General features: G+C 37.8%; 1 protein-coding gene across 1 annotated transcript; it reads left to right on the plus strand.

The window, feature by feature from the left end:
- Window positions 1-1,119: 1,119 nt before the first annotated feature.
- On the plus strand, window positions 1,120-9,004 carry ZC3H15 (zinc finger CCCH-type containing 15; the record flags this gene model as incomplete). The annotated part of the gene is made up of 9 exons (XM_009074199.1): window positions 1,120-1,221; window positions 3,028-3,139; window positions 4,839-4,991; window positions 5,524-5,615; window positions 6,457-6,639; window positions 7,277-7,423; window positions 7,608-7,712; window positions 7,948-8,074; window positions 8,768-9,004. Coding segments are annotated over 9 exons (1,215 nt in total), but the record flags the coding sequence as incomplete, so codon positions are not given.
- Between the last annotated feature and the right edge of the window lie 4,839 nt (window positions 9,005-13,843).

The following is a 13,843-nucleotide window of genomic DNA, read 5'->3' on the forward strand; positions in this document are numbered from 1 at the left end:
CGTTAAACGTTTGCCCGATTTTATTGTGGCCTGAGAGATAGTAGCGGCTCAGCTGCTCAGGCAGTGTCTGTGTAATGTCAGTTCCTTCAAATTTGAGGCTACAGAATGTTGTTTCTGTGTTCTTTGGCAACATTATGTTCGTAGTGGTTGGTCTTGTGTTCTGCTTGCTTCAGAGTTCCTGAGGTTCTTGCTGGATGCAGCTGCATTGGAAAATTCTGCTTTTTATTACCAAGAAAGGGAGAAGCTTGCATTGACCACGAAGAATAACTTATTATTTAGTTAAAATACGCAGGGACTATGTGTTCCATGTGGCATTTACAATGAAAGTCAAGCGTGTGAGTGATAGATTTTCTTTCCCAACTATTTATTTTGACAAATTACAGACATCTCAAATCAGCACAAAGTAACCAGCTGCTGTTGGTGGGGGGTATGTTGTAAGTGAAAATACTCTGACTCTGAAAACTTGGAGCTGTTCGTTCTGTAATTCTTTTATAATACATTGTTAAGGCTTCCAAAAGTATGTTTGAAGGGACATCTTATCACTGGATGAACATCTGTTACTTTTTCCTGGTATCAAATCAAAGACACAGATAGGTTTTCTCATTTCAGTTACAAAAAGTAATTTCTGCCTCAAATACTCACATGGAAGTGAACTGTATTTTTTCTTTTTTTGGTACAAAATTGTTAACAGATTTGGTATAGAAACCTTAATAAAACTGAGATGTGGAGGAGGAATTGGTTCAGGCAGTAAACACTTCTGGCAGTGGAGTTCAGGAAGTACAAACACCTGTCAGGACTTCATGGAGGGGAAGGACTTCAAGTTAGTACAGTTAGAAAACGAAAACCTTACACTACTTGAAAATAGAAGCAATGTGTTACATGTAGTATTACTCATCTGCATAACAAATATATCACATTTATATGTGAACTCTTGAAGATGGAAGTAATAAGTGATTTCAGGTAGATGGAATTAAAAAGGCAGTATTTATGGCCAATGAGTCTTCGTATTTTCCTCAGGTGTTACTTTAAAACCTGAGAGGCATGACCAGGTTGGTTTTCTTGTTGTTTTGTTTGGTTTTGTATTATAATTAATGTTGCTGTATTTATTTCTTGGTTTAGGACAAAACATTCGGCCTAAAGAATAAAAAAGGGGCAAAGCAACAGAAATTTATCAAGGCTGTGACTCACCAGGTTAAGTTTGGGCAGCAAAATCCACGTCAGGTAAGTATTTATTGTGCAGTGTTTTCCCACTGTATAGTCAAACCATCTTTCACTGTACATACAGGTGGTCATGTACTGAAGGAGGAAAAAGTTGAGCTGTTATTTGTCTCGTGTTGTGACTAGCAAAGGTCTAACTAATACTTCTTGCAAAGCTTGTCCAGCTGAAAATGATGTACTTGTGTAAAGGTACAGAGCATAGAGAAGGGGTATTTGTTTTCTTTAATTGCCATCTTATCTGAGAAATAGTGAACAATTAAAAATAAGAACAGCTGTTACTAAATCTGGAATTGGGGGAAGACAAAGTATAAGCCTGTGTGTGCTTGTTCTGCTCCTTATGGAAGTGTTTATTATAATTTTAAGTGGAAATAAATCTGACAAACCTGCATCTGAAATTCTGAGCCACTGTCTTCTACTTTGCTCTTCCCTATGATGAAATAAAATGACATGTAATATGTAGATTATACTTCATCAGAAAGCATGGATTTAGTTAAAATATTATGATGGAAATGATCCAGGTCTCTTATTCCTACAGTGCTATGGAGGCTAGTTAATTATTGACAGAGGTTTCTGTTCTATGAATAAGCCTGTAGAATAATTAAATTGTCATCAGTTAAATTGGTGATATCATGATACATTCCTTGCATAGTCTAAGGATGAACAGATGTCAAGTACAACTTGAGAAGTCGAGTTGACATTCAGGTCATTAGATTTAGTAATTTCTTGTAGTGGAAAAGATTCCTTGATGTCAGTCCAAAATCACTGGTGTTATTCAAACAGTTCTTCTGAAACTTGTGTCTGAAGTCCCTGGATCTGTGACCTTTATAGGAATACTAATATGTAAACTAGCCAGCCTAAAATAATTTTTCTCAAATGCTGATACCATGCATGCTGGAAGTGAATTTTTAGACCTGATTGTACCTTTCTTACCTTATAAGATAGCTTTCAGTTAGGGTTGCCCCTGAGAAACAAAGAACACTTTGTAGCAATTTTCCTTGTGTCCTGAGATGCAAATGGAAATGCTATCAAAGTTTTGGCGTGTTTTTTTCTGTTGCTTCGTTGTTGTTGCTTTAGGGGTTGTTTTTTTTTATTTTCTTTGGGTTTTGGGGGGTTTATGTGCAAATTTTGTCTCTAATCTGTTTTCATCCCACTCTGGTACAGCTACAGGCTTTCTCTGGCTTATCCAAAAAGGATGGGACAGAGTCAGGTGTCATTTTCCTTATACACAAACTTTTCCTAGGTTAGTTTCTTTTCTAGTCCTTAGCCTCTAGCACCTCTAGAACATTCTTGCTTATAAACCAATGGTTAGCAATGAAACATTGATAGGTTGACTTGATATAAGTTGAAATATAGTTCTAAAAGCACTTGTCAACTTCTATGGGCAGATTTCCTGGAATTGCTACTGGTATACATGGAGAGAAATAGCAAAGCAGCAGATAAGTAATAAGCAAATAAGAGACTTTTTTCATAGATCTGGAAGTAACTGCATTGAATAGTTGCACTGCAAAAGAGCAGCTGGTTTTCCTGACCTCTGAAGGTGCAATAGAGGTAACTGTGGCCCTAAACCTACCTGCCAGCATCTCTTCTCTGGCTAGTTTGCCTTGGGTGTGACAGGTCAGTGCTGCTGAGGGGACACTGGCTGTGCAGGTAAGGGGAGCAATTTTGAGCCTTTCAGACATCACATGTTCTCTCCTTCCTCCTCTTGTAAAATAATTTAGAATGATTCGCTGTTTTAACATACAGTTGCTGTGAAGTGGGTACTGGCATTCTAATTTTATATTTCTGATTTCAAATTTGGGGTCATTACAGGCTGCTCAAACAGAAAGTGAGAAGAAATTAAAGAAAGAAGATAAGAAAAAGGAGTTACAAGAATTAAATGAGCTCTTCAAGCCTGTGGTTGCTGCACAGAAAATTAGCAAAGGTATGACTAACGGATTTCACTTCCATTTATGTTCCCTAATTCATGTATCTACTTGAGGTAAAATAACCCTTCAAAAACACCAGTTGATGTTTTCATCAAGTAGATGTGACTGTTCCATTGTCCATCTAGTGTACCAAGTAGTTTGCCAGTAATGATTTGACACTTTTTTAGGAAGTCATCTGGGGTCGCTAGGTCATTACAATATCAAGACCTGCTTTTTTGATTATATCAGACAGGGCAACTGAAGATACTTTGCTGTGTTCATGTTCATTGATTAGGTGTTTCTGGATGTGTGGAATGAGTTTTTTCCTGTGTGTGATTGTGTTTGTTTAAAGCAGCCTGTTTCACTGGGGAGCCATGATCATCCAGGTATTGCAGGGAATATAAGCTAAGTATTTCCTTCACAGAAAACTTGTACTCACATCAGAACAATAAATGCTTTCCAGTTACTTCTGCCTGACCTCACACCTAGCAGCAGCACTTGGTTTTGAAAGTGTGGTCTGTCTTGAGCACAGTTATTGAACAAATTAGTTTTGTGATGAAATGTAAGCTCTTCTTACAACCCTCTTGTGTCTGACACTTCTAGGAAACTCTACAATTGGCTGACGTGGGAGGAAACAAATCATACCTTTAGGAATGAATTGAGTGCTAACAACTCTATTAGTCTTCTGTAACTAATGAAATTATGCACAAGAATTTTTAACAAAAGAAGTGTGATTTCCATGTATGTCTTTAAAGCAAACCTGCTATTTGCTCATTGTGATGCTGATCAGCAACAAAGGGCAGTTTTCTGTTCATGATCTGCCCTGGTCAGCTTTCTCCAAATCAAGTAAGCTTTTGACTCAGAGTTATTCTAGAAGACTAATCTTGTCTGAATTAAGGCTTTGGCTTTCTGTTGAGATTGCCAGCCAGGTGAGCTACAGTACCTGAAGTTCTCCTGGGGATCCATTTGCTGTTTAAAACCCAGATTTTTAGTTTACGTTTTAGACAGGTGTTTCTGTACATACTGTATTCATTGTTTTCACCAAGAGTGAAAACAGCAAGTGAAAAACTGGAGTGTCAGATCTTACTTGAGCACTTAATATTACAAGGAAGGTATTTTTGATTTAGTCATGTCTCATAAAATCAGTTCTATCTGCTTTCGTTTCTCACTTCCTAATGGTCTAATAATTCTTCAGTGAGATAATTTTTACTTAAACTGTAGTTTGATTGAATTGTTCATTCTGTAACAGAAGTTGCTTGTTTTGGGGACTGTGAGCAGCCTCTTATTTTTGTTACTAAAAAAAGTGATCTGAATAAGTGCAGGTTAGATTATTATAATTTGTTCTGGTGTATAGTGATCTCTTGGGAAAAGGCTGACATCCGGAAGATGCTTTACTGTGTCTTAGAGGCAAGAACAGCTTGTTGTATAAGGAAGAATTTGCACAGAGTGATCTCTCCTGTATTGTATTATATGAATGAATAATTGGCTCAGGCACACTGCTGTCTGTGGTCTTTGATACTTAATGCAGATATCGTGTGATAAAAGGAAGTATGACATGTTTAGGACACACATGTTTACTTATGATGAACACATTAAATAACATTTATTTAAAAAATCACATTTTCATTCTCTATAAATCCTAGATACTGTTCTCAGAACTTCTAATATATAGCTTTTGCTTAAAAAGAGTATTAAAATATAAAACTTTCCACTCAGGTGCTGACCCCAAGTCTGTAGTTTGTGCTTTCTTCAAGCAAGGACAGTGCACTAAGGGAGACAAGTGCAAATTTTCTCATGATTTGTCTTTGGAAAGGAAGTGTGAAAAACGAAGTGTTTACATCGATGCCAGAGATGAAGACCTTGAAAGAGGTAAAATACTTCTAAGAAATTACTACTAAGCTATTCTGATTCTGAAAGTAGTATGTTAAGATTGAGTCTTCTGTGTTGTGGTTCTGACCATACCAGTGGTGATCTTGCTTCTTTTGATGGAACCTTCTTTTAACACAGATAATTTGGTATCTGCTTCAATCCTCAAGCTGTATTGTCTGTACTTCTGGATGTTACCTTCCAACCCTCTCTTTTATTCAGCAGTCTTCTTTTTCTTGTTTTTCTTGGTCCACAGTCAGTACTGTACAGGTGGACTGACACATTATTTAGTCTCTAACTGAAACACATTTTATGCAGTTCAAAATACAAATTTCTAAGGCTTTTGAGCAAATTGTCTTGTGAGCAGCACAGGAGATGTTGAAAACTGTTTTGAGAGCCTGAATTAATTTTCCATTGTATAAGCTAAGTAAAATATAAGAATTGCATGTTAAAACTGTTACTAGGCAGAAAAGCAACTTGACAGCAGTGTTTAGCATTTGGAATTCTTGTGAAACCATCTGTTGTCTTTTTCTAGATACAATGGACAACTGGGATGAGAAGAAGCTGGAAGAAGTGGTGAACAAGAAGCATGGTGAGGCGGAAAAGAAAAAGCCCAAAACCCAAATAGTATGTCGTCTTTTACTTCTTTCTTAATTGAGCTTTAATAATTAATGGAGAGAGAATTAAGTGGTGTTAGGTATGTTTATCATTGTCTAAAGATTTTGAATGGAATATCAGAAGAATTTTCTGAGTGGACAGCTGGGCTGGAAGTATTTCAAGTATTGTGATTAGTTAAGTCTCTCATCTCTTTGCAGTCACTGCCATATACATTGGCTTATTTATGTACTGGGTGACATACAAGCATTATAAGTTTTAAAATTTTCTACTGTAAGTTGGAATTTACTAGTTTGTAATTCCTGGGCTCTAAGTTCAATCATATTGTTTAGTTTACAATAAATGGCGTGATGTTTTCATCCCTTTTTCATTCTTAGGAGCTTGCTTTCAATACCAGGTGATTAAGTAGTCTGTTGATACTGCCTAAATTTGCAGAAGGTAAACATTGATATGATTGAGAACTATGTTAAAAGTCCCAGAATGGCATCTGCCTCAGCATTGTGAGCTGGAAGGTTTAATATCTGAGGCAGATGCAATTTATTTTGCTTAAAGCTCCACTGATCTTTGTGATCGGGGGAGATGTGCTGCTGGGTTTACAGTAGTACACAGTTGTCAGTTTTCCAAGTCATCCTGTCTTTTTAAATTGAGGTTATATTAAGGAGGGTAAAAGCTGCTGACTACATGAGCTTTTAGATAATCAGTTGCACTTAGTCTCCTTGTTTTAGCAGCAATGTATTTCACATGTTCCTCCTGGTTTGAGCACAACTGACGTGGAATTACTGTGCTTCTCACATGTAGTGTGAAATGCTGGGGAGGAAAAGAACATGGTGCTAACAACCAGTGTTTTATACAGGTCTGCAAATATTTCCTGGATGCTATTGAAAACAACAAATACGGGTGGTTTTGGGTCTGTCCAGGAGGAGGAGACAACTGCATGTATCGCCATGCTCTGCCTCCAGGTTTTGTATTGAAAAAAGACAAGAAGAAGGAGGAAAAGCAAGATGAAATTTCTTTAGAAGATCTAATAGAAAAAGAGGTAAAGTTGACAGGTACCTTTTGGTGGTAGTTGTCTGTGTTACTCTGAAGAGACAGATGTAAAAAATTGCTAATTTGTAATTAAAAACTCTTAAGATATTTTTATAGCTCTGTGAGCTGCTGCAAAGGATACATAGTACTGATCCATGGTTTTGTTTAGAAACTGTTACCTAGTGAATGGAGTTGACTACAGCTGTGTACTTAGTGCAGCTGTTGCTTGTCCTTTTTTAGGAGACTTGCATTTCTTACTGCTGTTTCTCATTTATCTGTTACAACTGTTTCTCTGGCCTTTCTCATCCTCAGCTCACTGTCTGCTTAGTTCTCCCATAGCTCTTCAATGAGAAGGCAGCAAGGCCTACTGCAGGCATTGCTTTGCTGCTCTGCTTATTTCTGTCACCATTACTCGGCAGTGTCAAGTTGAGAACTGAGCTATTACTGTTAGTTTCTTTCCTCCTCCACTTCTATTAACTTTCATGTTGGTTCATTGCACCAAGTGGAAAACCACACGTTGAGCCAAATGTTGGTGCATTAACAGTGGTAAGAGTCAAGAGGGAATTGCAAAGGAATGTTTTCAGTTAGTTTCTGGAAAAGAGATTTGGAAACAGTTTGTAACATTAATCAGTCTCTTTATTTGACAGCGTGCTGCCTTAGGACCAAATGTTACCAAAATTACCCTAGAGTGTTTTATTGCATGGAAGAGAAGAAAAAGACAAGAAAAAATTGATAAGGCTGAACAAGATATGGAGAGGAGGAAAGCAGATTTTAAAGCAGGCAAAGCACTGGTGGTGAGTTCTGCAATTCAATTCTTAACGACAGAAGACAGAGTAAATAATTTTCTATTATAAAGTAGTGGCCCTGGGATTGCTTTGCTTCCCTTTTTTTTCCCTTTTCCTTGCTTTTCTGTATTTTGAGTTTTATTAGTATTAATTCCATACAGGGATAACTGAAGATTTCTTTCTCTGTGAGTAGATCAGTGGACGTGAAGTGTTTGAGTTCCGACCAGAACTGGTTGATGCAGATGATGAAGAGGCAGATGACACCCATTATGTTCAAGGAGCAGGAGATGATGATGAGGTAAAGAACAGTATTCAATCAAGTAACACTTCAATTGCATTCAAGTTTGAAAACTTCGAGTTTGAGAGCTCTTACAGTGCAGTGCATCAGCTTAGTTCTTAGTTGAGTACTGCTCCAGAGTGTATTTTATCAAAGTGTTCATGCTGAAAATGAAAGAAATGTTGTAGAAATCCTGCAGAAGTGAGAAGTTCTGTGGACAAGTAATTCATGCCGAGCATCTTGGTTTATTTTTCAGCTGGAAGACCCTGTGTGCATAAATGATGTAGACCTGAACCTGTATGTCCCCAAGGCAGTAGAGGAGACTGGTATTACAGTGGCTAGTCCTGAGCGCTTCAGCACTTACCACTCTGGAGAAAAAGATGGTACGTTCGTTAATTAGGCATCACTGACACAAAAGGCAGATAGTAATTTTACTCTTCCACTCATTTTAAACCAATGCTTCTTTTCAGCAGACCAATAATTCTTTTCTATCAGTGGTACATGTACTTACTAAAGCCAAAGCTTGTAGTAATTGCCACTTACTTATTTTCTTGAATTTGAGTTTAAATAAAAGGTAGTATTTATAGCTACTGCAGGTAAACCTCTAAGGTGCTTGTTCTAAGTTTCCTTTTTTCCCCAGATTTTGTATATCATTGAATGAATAATATAAACAAAGAGCCAAGCTTTTATTTGTGGGGTTTTTTTTCTAGCTAGCTTGTAACTGCTTAGAGCAAGGTCTTGATCTTGGTGCACTTGTGGAATGCATGCCCTAATCTTTAAGACCCAGAGTCTTTTAAGTGCTAACTTTGAGTAGGAGCAGCTTAAGTTTGACTCAGTTATGAAAATAGGAGTTTGAGGAGCTGGAGTTTTATTTTCTTAGCCTGTGTTCATAACTGATGATCAAGACCTGCATGTTAATCCTGTACATGAAATTTAACCATAGAAGTTAATGTATTTTCCAAATGAAGTAGTTTCCTAGTTGCAAAACCTGAAAGCATGTTCAATAGGGTTGTGAATTGCATTGGTGATTAAAAAACTTGTGACACTGAAATGAGTAAGCATTGTTTTATTTTCAGATAATAAATTAAGTGAAGCTTCTGGTGGTGATATCAACAGCAGTGAGCAAAATGAATTAGAGGAAGATAATGATGGAGATGGGGAGCTGGAGAATGGAGTAATTGACGCAGTTCCAGTTGATGAAAATCTTTTTACTGGAGAGGACTTGGATGAACTAGAAGAAGAACTAAACACTCTTGATCTAGAAGAATGAACTAAAAAGCTGAAGTGAGGAATTAAGTCTGTGTGACAAAGTGAAACTGACTCAATTTTTTTCTCCTTCTGAATAGAGTTCTTAAACAGGATGTTTATGGTTACACAGCAGAATGATGGGCACATCACATACCAGGAATGTTTTCCTTCAATTTCATCTACTCCAGTCTTGACTATGCTTATGGTAAAATGTTCAGAGTAGTTCAGAATTACCCAGCAGATGAATCTGCAGAAAATGAGGTTATAACTTTTAACTAAAAGTAGGAAGTGTAACTGCTTTGCCAGTGTGAAAGAATAAGCGGCAATTTTGGGGTACAGTATCAAAATCGAAGTATATTCTTCACAAGAACTGCATTTCTATTAGTGATTCTGCTGATTTAGAAACTGCCTGAAGTGGTTTTCAGGCAGGATCCTCTAATGGAGCTGATGCAGATTATATTTCTTTAAGTGGTGATTAGCTTTATTTGATCAGCTGGATCCTGAAGATGGTGAACTGATACATCATACAATACAACACGGTGCCCCCTGTTGAAAATGTTTTAAACTTTCCCACCACCTTTTGCCAATAAATCTGTAAATAAAAACTATCAACTTTAAAATCCCTGTGTTGATTTTTCTCTGCTAAGTTAGGATATCATACCAAACTGTCCAGAACTGGATTTTATTATAAAGTGGTGAATGTTTTTCTCTGCAGTCTTGATACAGAAGTGATGATGTTGGTTTCAGTTAAATTTGGGCTACTGCAAGTTACGATTTTTTCTAGCATTTGATGCAGTGTAAAATTTAGCAGTCAACTTTTCTCTCCTCCTGTTCTTATTTCCTGCCCACCTGTTACCTGGTGTAATCCCTACTGTACATCACTCACTGCCACTCCAGTGTCATTCTTTCTCCACTGTCTATCATAGATTAGAGAAGACTTCAGGCTCTGCCGAGTAGGGGAGCCCCCAAAATGCCTGTGATGCCTTTTGTGTCCTATAAATAACAGGAAGTTGTGGGGGTGAGCTGCTCAGGGCAGAGCAGTGCTGTACCCTGCACTGTGTACTCTGCAGGCAGCACCTTACTGGCAGTTGAATCAAATCAGTGTGTCCTTTTCCAGTGCATTGACTCCCTGCCATAGAGAGTTCTCTGTAGTGGTGCTTTTATAGGGGGCTGTAGGCTTTGCCTCCTTGCCTAATAGTATCTGCAACAGTATTGCTGTACTGATGATACCCTTTGTATCGATTTTTCTAAAGCTTTCAAATGACTAAAAGACCATCAAGAGTGTGGTGTTGTTAGTGAGCTTTCCTGAACTGCTTTTAGGGGGGGAATATTAGCTTTAATGGTTATTTCTGAGACTGCTGAATTGACTCTTGACTGCTATTTCTGAAATAGCTGACTTAAGACATCCTTTTTCCCTTTTTGGGATCTTTGTGGGATTCATTTTCTCCCATAGGAACAGGAAGCAGTGCTTGGGAGAAAGAGGCCTACTGAAATTGACTTCTCATTGTAAGTGTTTAAGGAAAAGCTGCAATGTTAGATATAAATATTTATTGATGCAGATTTTTTTCTCCTGTGGCCATAACTGAACAATGCTGACAGATTATTGTATTATTCTGGCCAGTAGCAGGATATCTGGCTAGCAGGACACTTAAGAATGCAATTCATTTGAATGTATGTTGCATAATTTTTCAAAGTTGTATATTTTAAATGGGAATAAAAGTAATTTAATCATTATCAAGGATGAAAATGGCTTTCTATATTTTGTGTTTTGGTTTTATCTTATACTGATTTCGATAATACTAATCTGTTGTTTCACTGATATAAATAGGTTAAGTCTTTGCCAAAATTGTGTTCATGTTACTTATTTGCACTTCACAGTGTAGGAATTACAGGGTGATTCCTACTACTTCCAGCTAATAAAACACAGGTGGGCAGAGAGGGAGTGCCTGTGTCCCTTTTTGGGTCTGAGGAGCTTGGCTGTGGTGCACAACTCGTTTGTGCAGGTGGTGTTTAAGCATTAGGACAGTCACCTTGCATAGTACTGAAATATGTTGAACATCCATACTTGAGGAAAACCTGATTTTCCTCAGCAGTAGTTGTTGACAGATGACTACATGTGGTCAGGAAACAATAGTTTGCTGTCCCTGTTTGATTTTCACCCTTTTTCCTTCAACTTATTCTGGCTCAGCTCTTGACTGGACTTGTTCTAGCCTCTTAGCTTGGTTGCTCTGCCTAATTTCCAGCCATGAAAGCAGTGTGACTGCTTTTAAAAGAGGTCTTTGTGAGTGTGGCATTCAGGCAGGCTTCTAAGACCGAGTAGCAATATGCTGCTACTTGGTCCTGCTTGCAGATAGACTTGAATATAACCTGCTAAAAGCTCTTAATCTTCCCAGTTAGAGAAGCCTAAGTTTTGCTGCTGACAGGAAGTTTCAATCAATAAATGCTCGATTAAAACTGAATGCCAAGATGTGATTTAGGGAAGGTGAATTATTCATGTTGTGGAGATGAGCACTGTGATAGAATGGAGTTCACTGGGATGTGACTTACCTCTGAGTTGTTTCTATTGATGCAAATGTCCCAGAGTTGATGTGATGTCAAGTGAACGAATCACTTAGGGAAAAATGAGATGTAATCTGAATCCTAAAATAATACTATCTTGACTTCAGTGACCATCCAGTCTGCATGAGTCAAAAATAAGGTATTTCACTGTTACAGGGGCAGGAAGGCTCAGTTCAGGACATTTACTCAAGAGAGGTCAGGCCATAAAGGATCATAAGCCAAGGAACAAACACCTTTGCAATAAGCTTTCTTTTTTGCCCTAGCAGCCTTGCACCTCTGTTTTGTATCATCTTGTTCTTCTCACACTTTACATGAGGACAATGTGATATGACATAGCTGTAACTTGAGCATACCCTGAGGAAACACACTGGTGTAGCACTCTGGTTTCACAGCACCTTTGTGCTGGACACCTGCATGCACAAAACCAATTTTAAAAGTGTTGCAGTAAACCCTTTGCTTCCTGGTGTTTGCTGTTGTGGGAGTAGAGTGTTCACTGGCTTTAAACTCTGATGCATATTAAAATTCCATTTTGGTCACACACACAAACTGCTAGAACTGCTTAAGCTGGCTAGCTTTAAATTTGGTTAAATTTGGGGTTATTTTGAGACCTATGTCATTGAATTTTATGCTTTCCTCTGCTTTGTTACTCAGAGTTCCCTACTTTTTTTAACCATAAACACTGATAAAGGCCTGGAAAAAACTGGTCAAAAATTAAATGTAAAGACTGACCTTAAACACTATGTTGTCTCTGAGTTGTTTGTAACAGAAATGTTGCTGTTTCTTAATGCATAGTGTTCCCCAACTGCTTTTTATCAAGGGGAGGTTTTACTATTGATACACTTTGGGCCAAGAAGTGGTACTTATCAGTATTGTCATACTAGATTGTGTTTTAGTGGTTACAGAATGTACACCTACAAACCTCAGTATGTTTTCATCAATGTTTCCTTTCACAGTTTTTGAGTCAGATGTGGAATAACAAGTGTCAAAAAAAGTATCCTGAATGCTGAGTTCTATTTCTTCTGCAGAGCTAATGCCCCTTTTTAAAAGTACCTGAATACAGTGAGTAATGCAGGCTTAAATATTTTGTAAGCTTATATATCTTGCAAATAACATACTTGGAAGTTTCATAAACTGTATTTGTTATTTCTGTTCTAGGTGCTGCTTTGTAATAACTTACTGAAACTGTAGAGTGATCAGTCAACTAAACTAAAAATCCTATGAAGTTAGATCTTTGTTTTTCCCCACAGTGAAATTATTACAGCCCTGAGCTGAGAGAATGGGATTGGTCTCGTGCAAATATCATGTATATTCACCTGAAGTGTCACAGGAGAAGCACCTCCTAAATAACATCAATAACAATTGGAGGAGAATTGGAAAAATGAGATTTGGGAAGACCAAAGGAACTGCAAAAAACCCCTTCTAATAGCAGCTGTACTGGATCAGACCAAGAGACCATTTATCACCCTCCAAAAACCAGAGATGTGGGGAAGCAAGAGGTAAGAAAAGCCCATGCACTGCTTGCAAATGCTTGTCATACAGAGCTTCCAACACTTCTTATTCTAGATTTCCTCTACTAGATATAATCTGTGGTTGCTTTCTCTTTGCAGTACATTCCCTCTTGCTCCCTTGAATCCCTGTACACTTTTATAACAGCTCTGCTACATCTTGTTTTGAACATGACTCCTACTAGTTTGTATTGTTAGATTTCTAAAGAAAAATACTTCATGCAAGGCCTGCCCTAAGCCTGCCTTTGCTTTGATTTGATGCCAAGTGGAGAAAGTGGGTATAAAAAAAGGGAACTGATGAATTCAGTTGTGAAGAACACCATCTCTTGATGCATTTCAGTGCTAGAACTAGGTTTTTTACAAAATTCTCTCTTAACATGCTTGATTTTTTTGCTACAACTGGGCTCTCATCAGCAAAAGTTTTTGTGAAGCAAATGAATGAATCAAGCATTTGATTGAAGTCTTTGCTTCTGGTTAGGTACCAGGTGTGCTTTATGTAGCTGGGATAACCCAAAGTGCTTTTACATTGATATCTGCCAATCACCCTTCTCTTTTCCCCCTCACAGTAGTATTAGAGGCTTGGAAGTGGCCTTGGCTTAGCCTGTCACACTTAGTTCTTTCCTTTCAATAGATGCTCTGTGTTCCTACAGAGAGCAGCCGTTGCTGGTGTTAGCAATAAGGCCAAGATGTTTTATTCATTTATGATGTTACAGCCCTAATATGTGATCACAATAGGCTCCTTCATAGCCCATTATTGAAATGAATGCCAAAAATAATCAGTTCTTTGGATCATAAAATAGCAGCAGCATCTCATGTGTGTTTATGTCCAAGATCTCTTTC

This window comes from Acanthisitta chloris, unplaced genomic scaffold (assembly GCF_000695815.1).
Source record: "Acanthisitta chloris isolate BGI_N310 unplaced genomic scaffold, ASM69581v1 scaffold42574, whole genome shotgun sequence".
Classification (NCBI taxonomy): Eukaryota; Metazoa; Chordata; class Aves; order Passeriformes; family Acanthisittidae; genus Acanthisitta; species Acanthisitta chloris.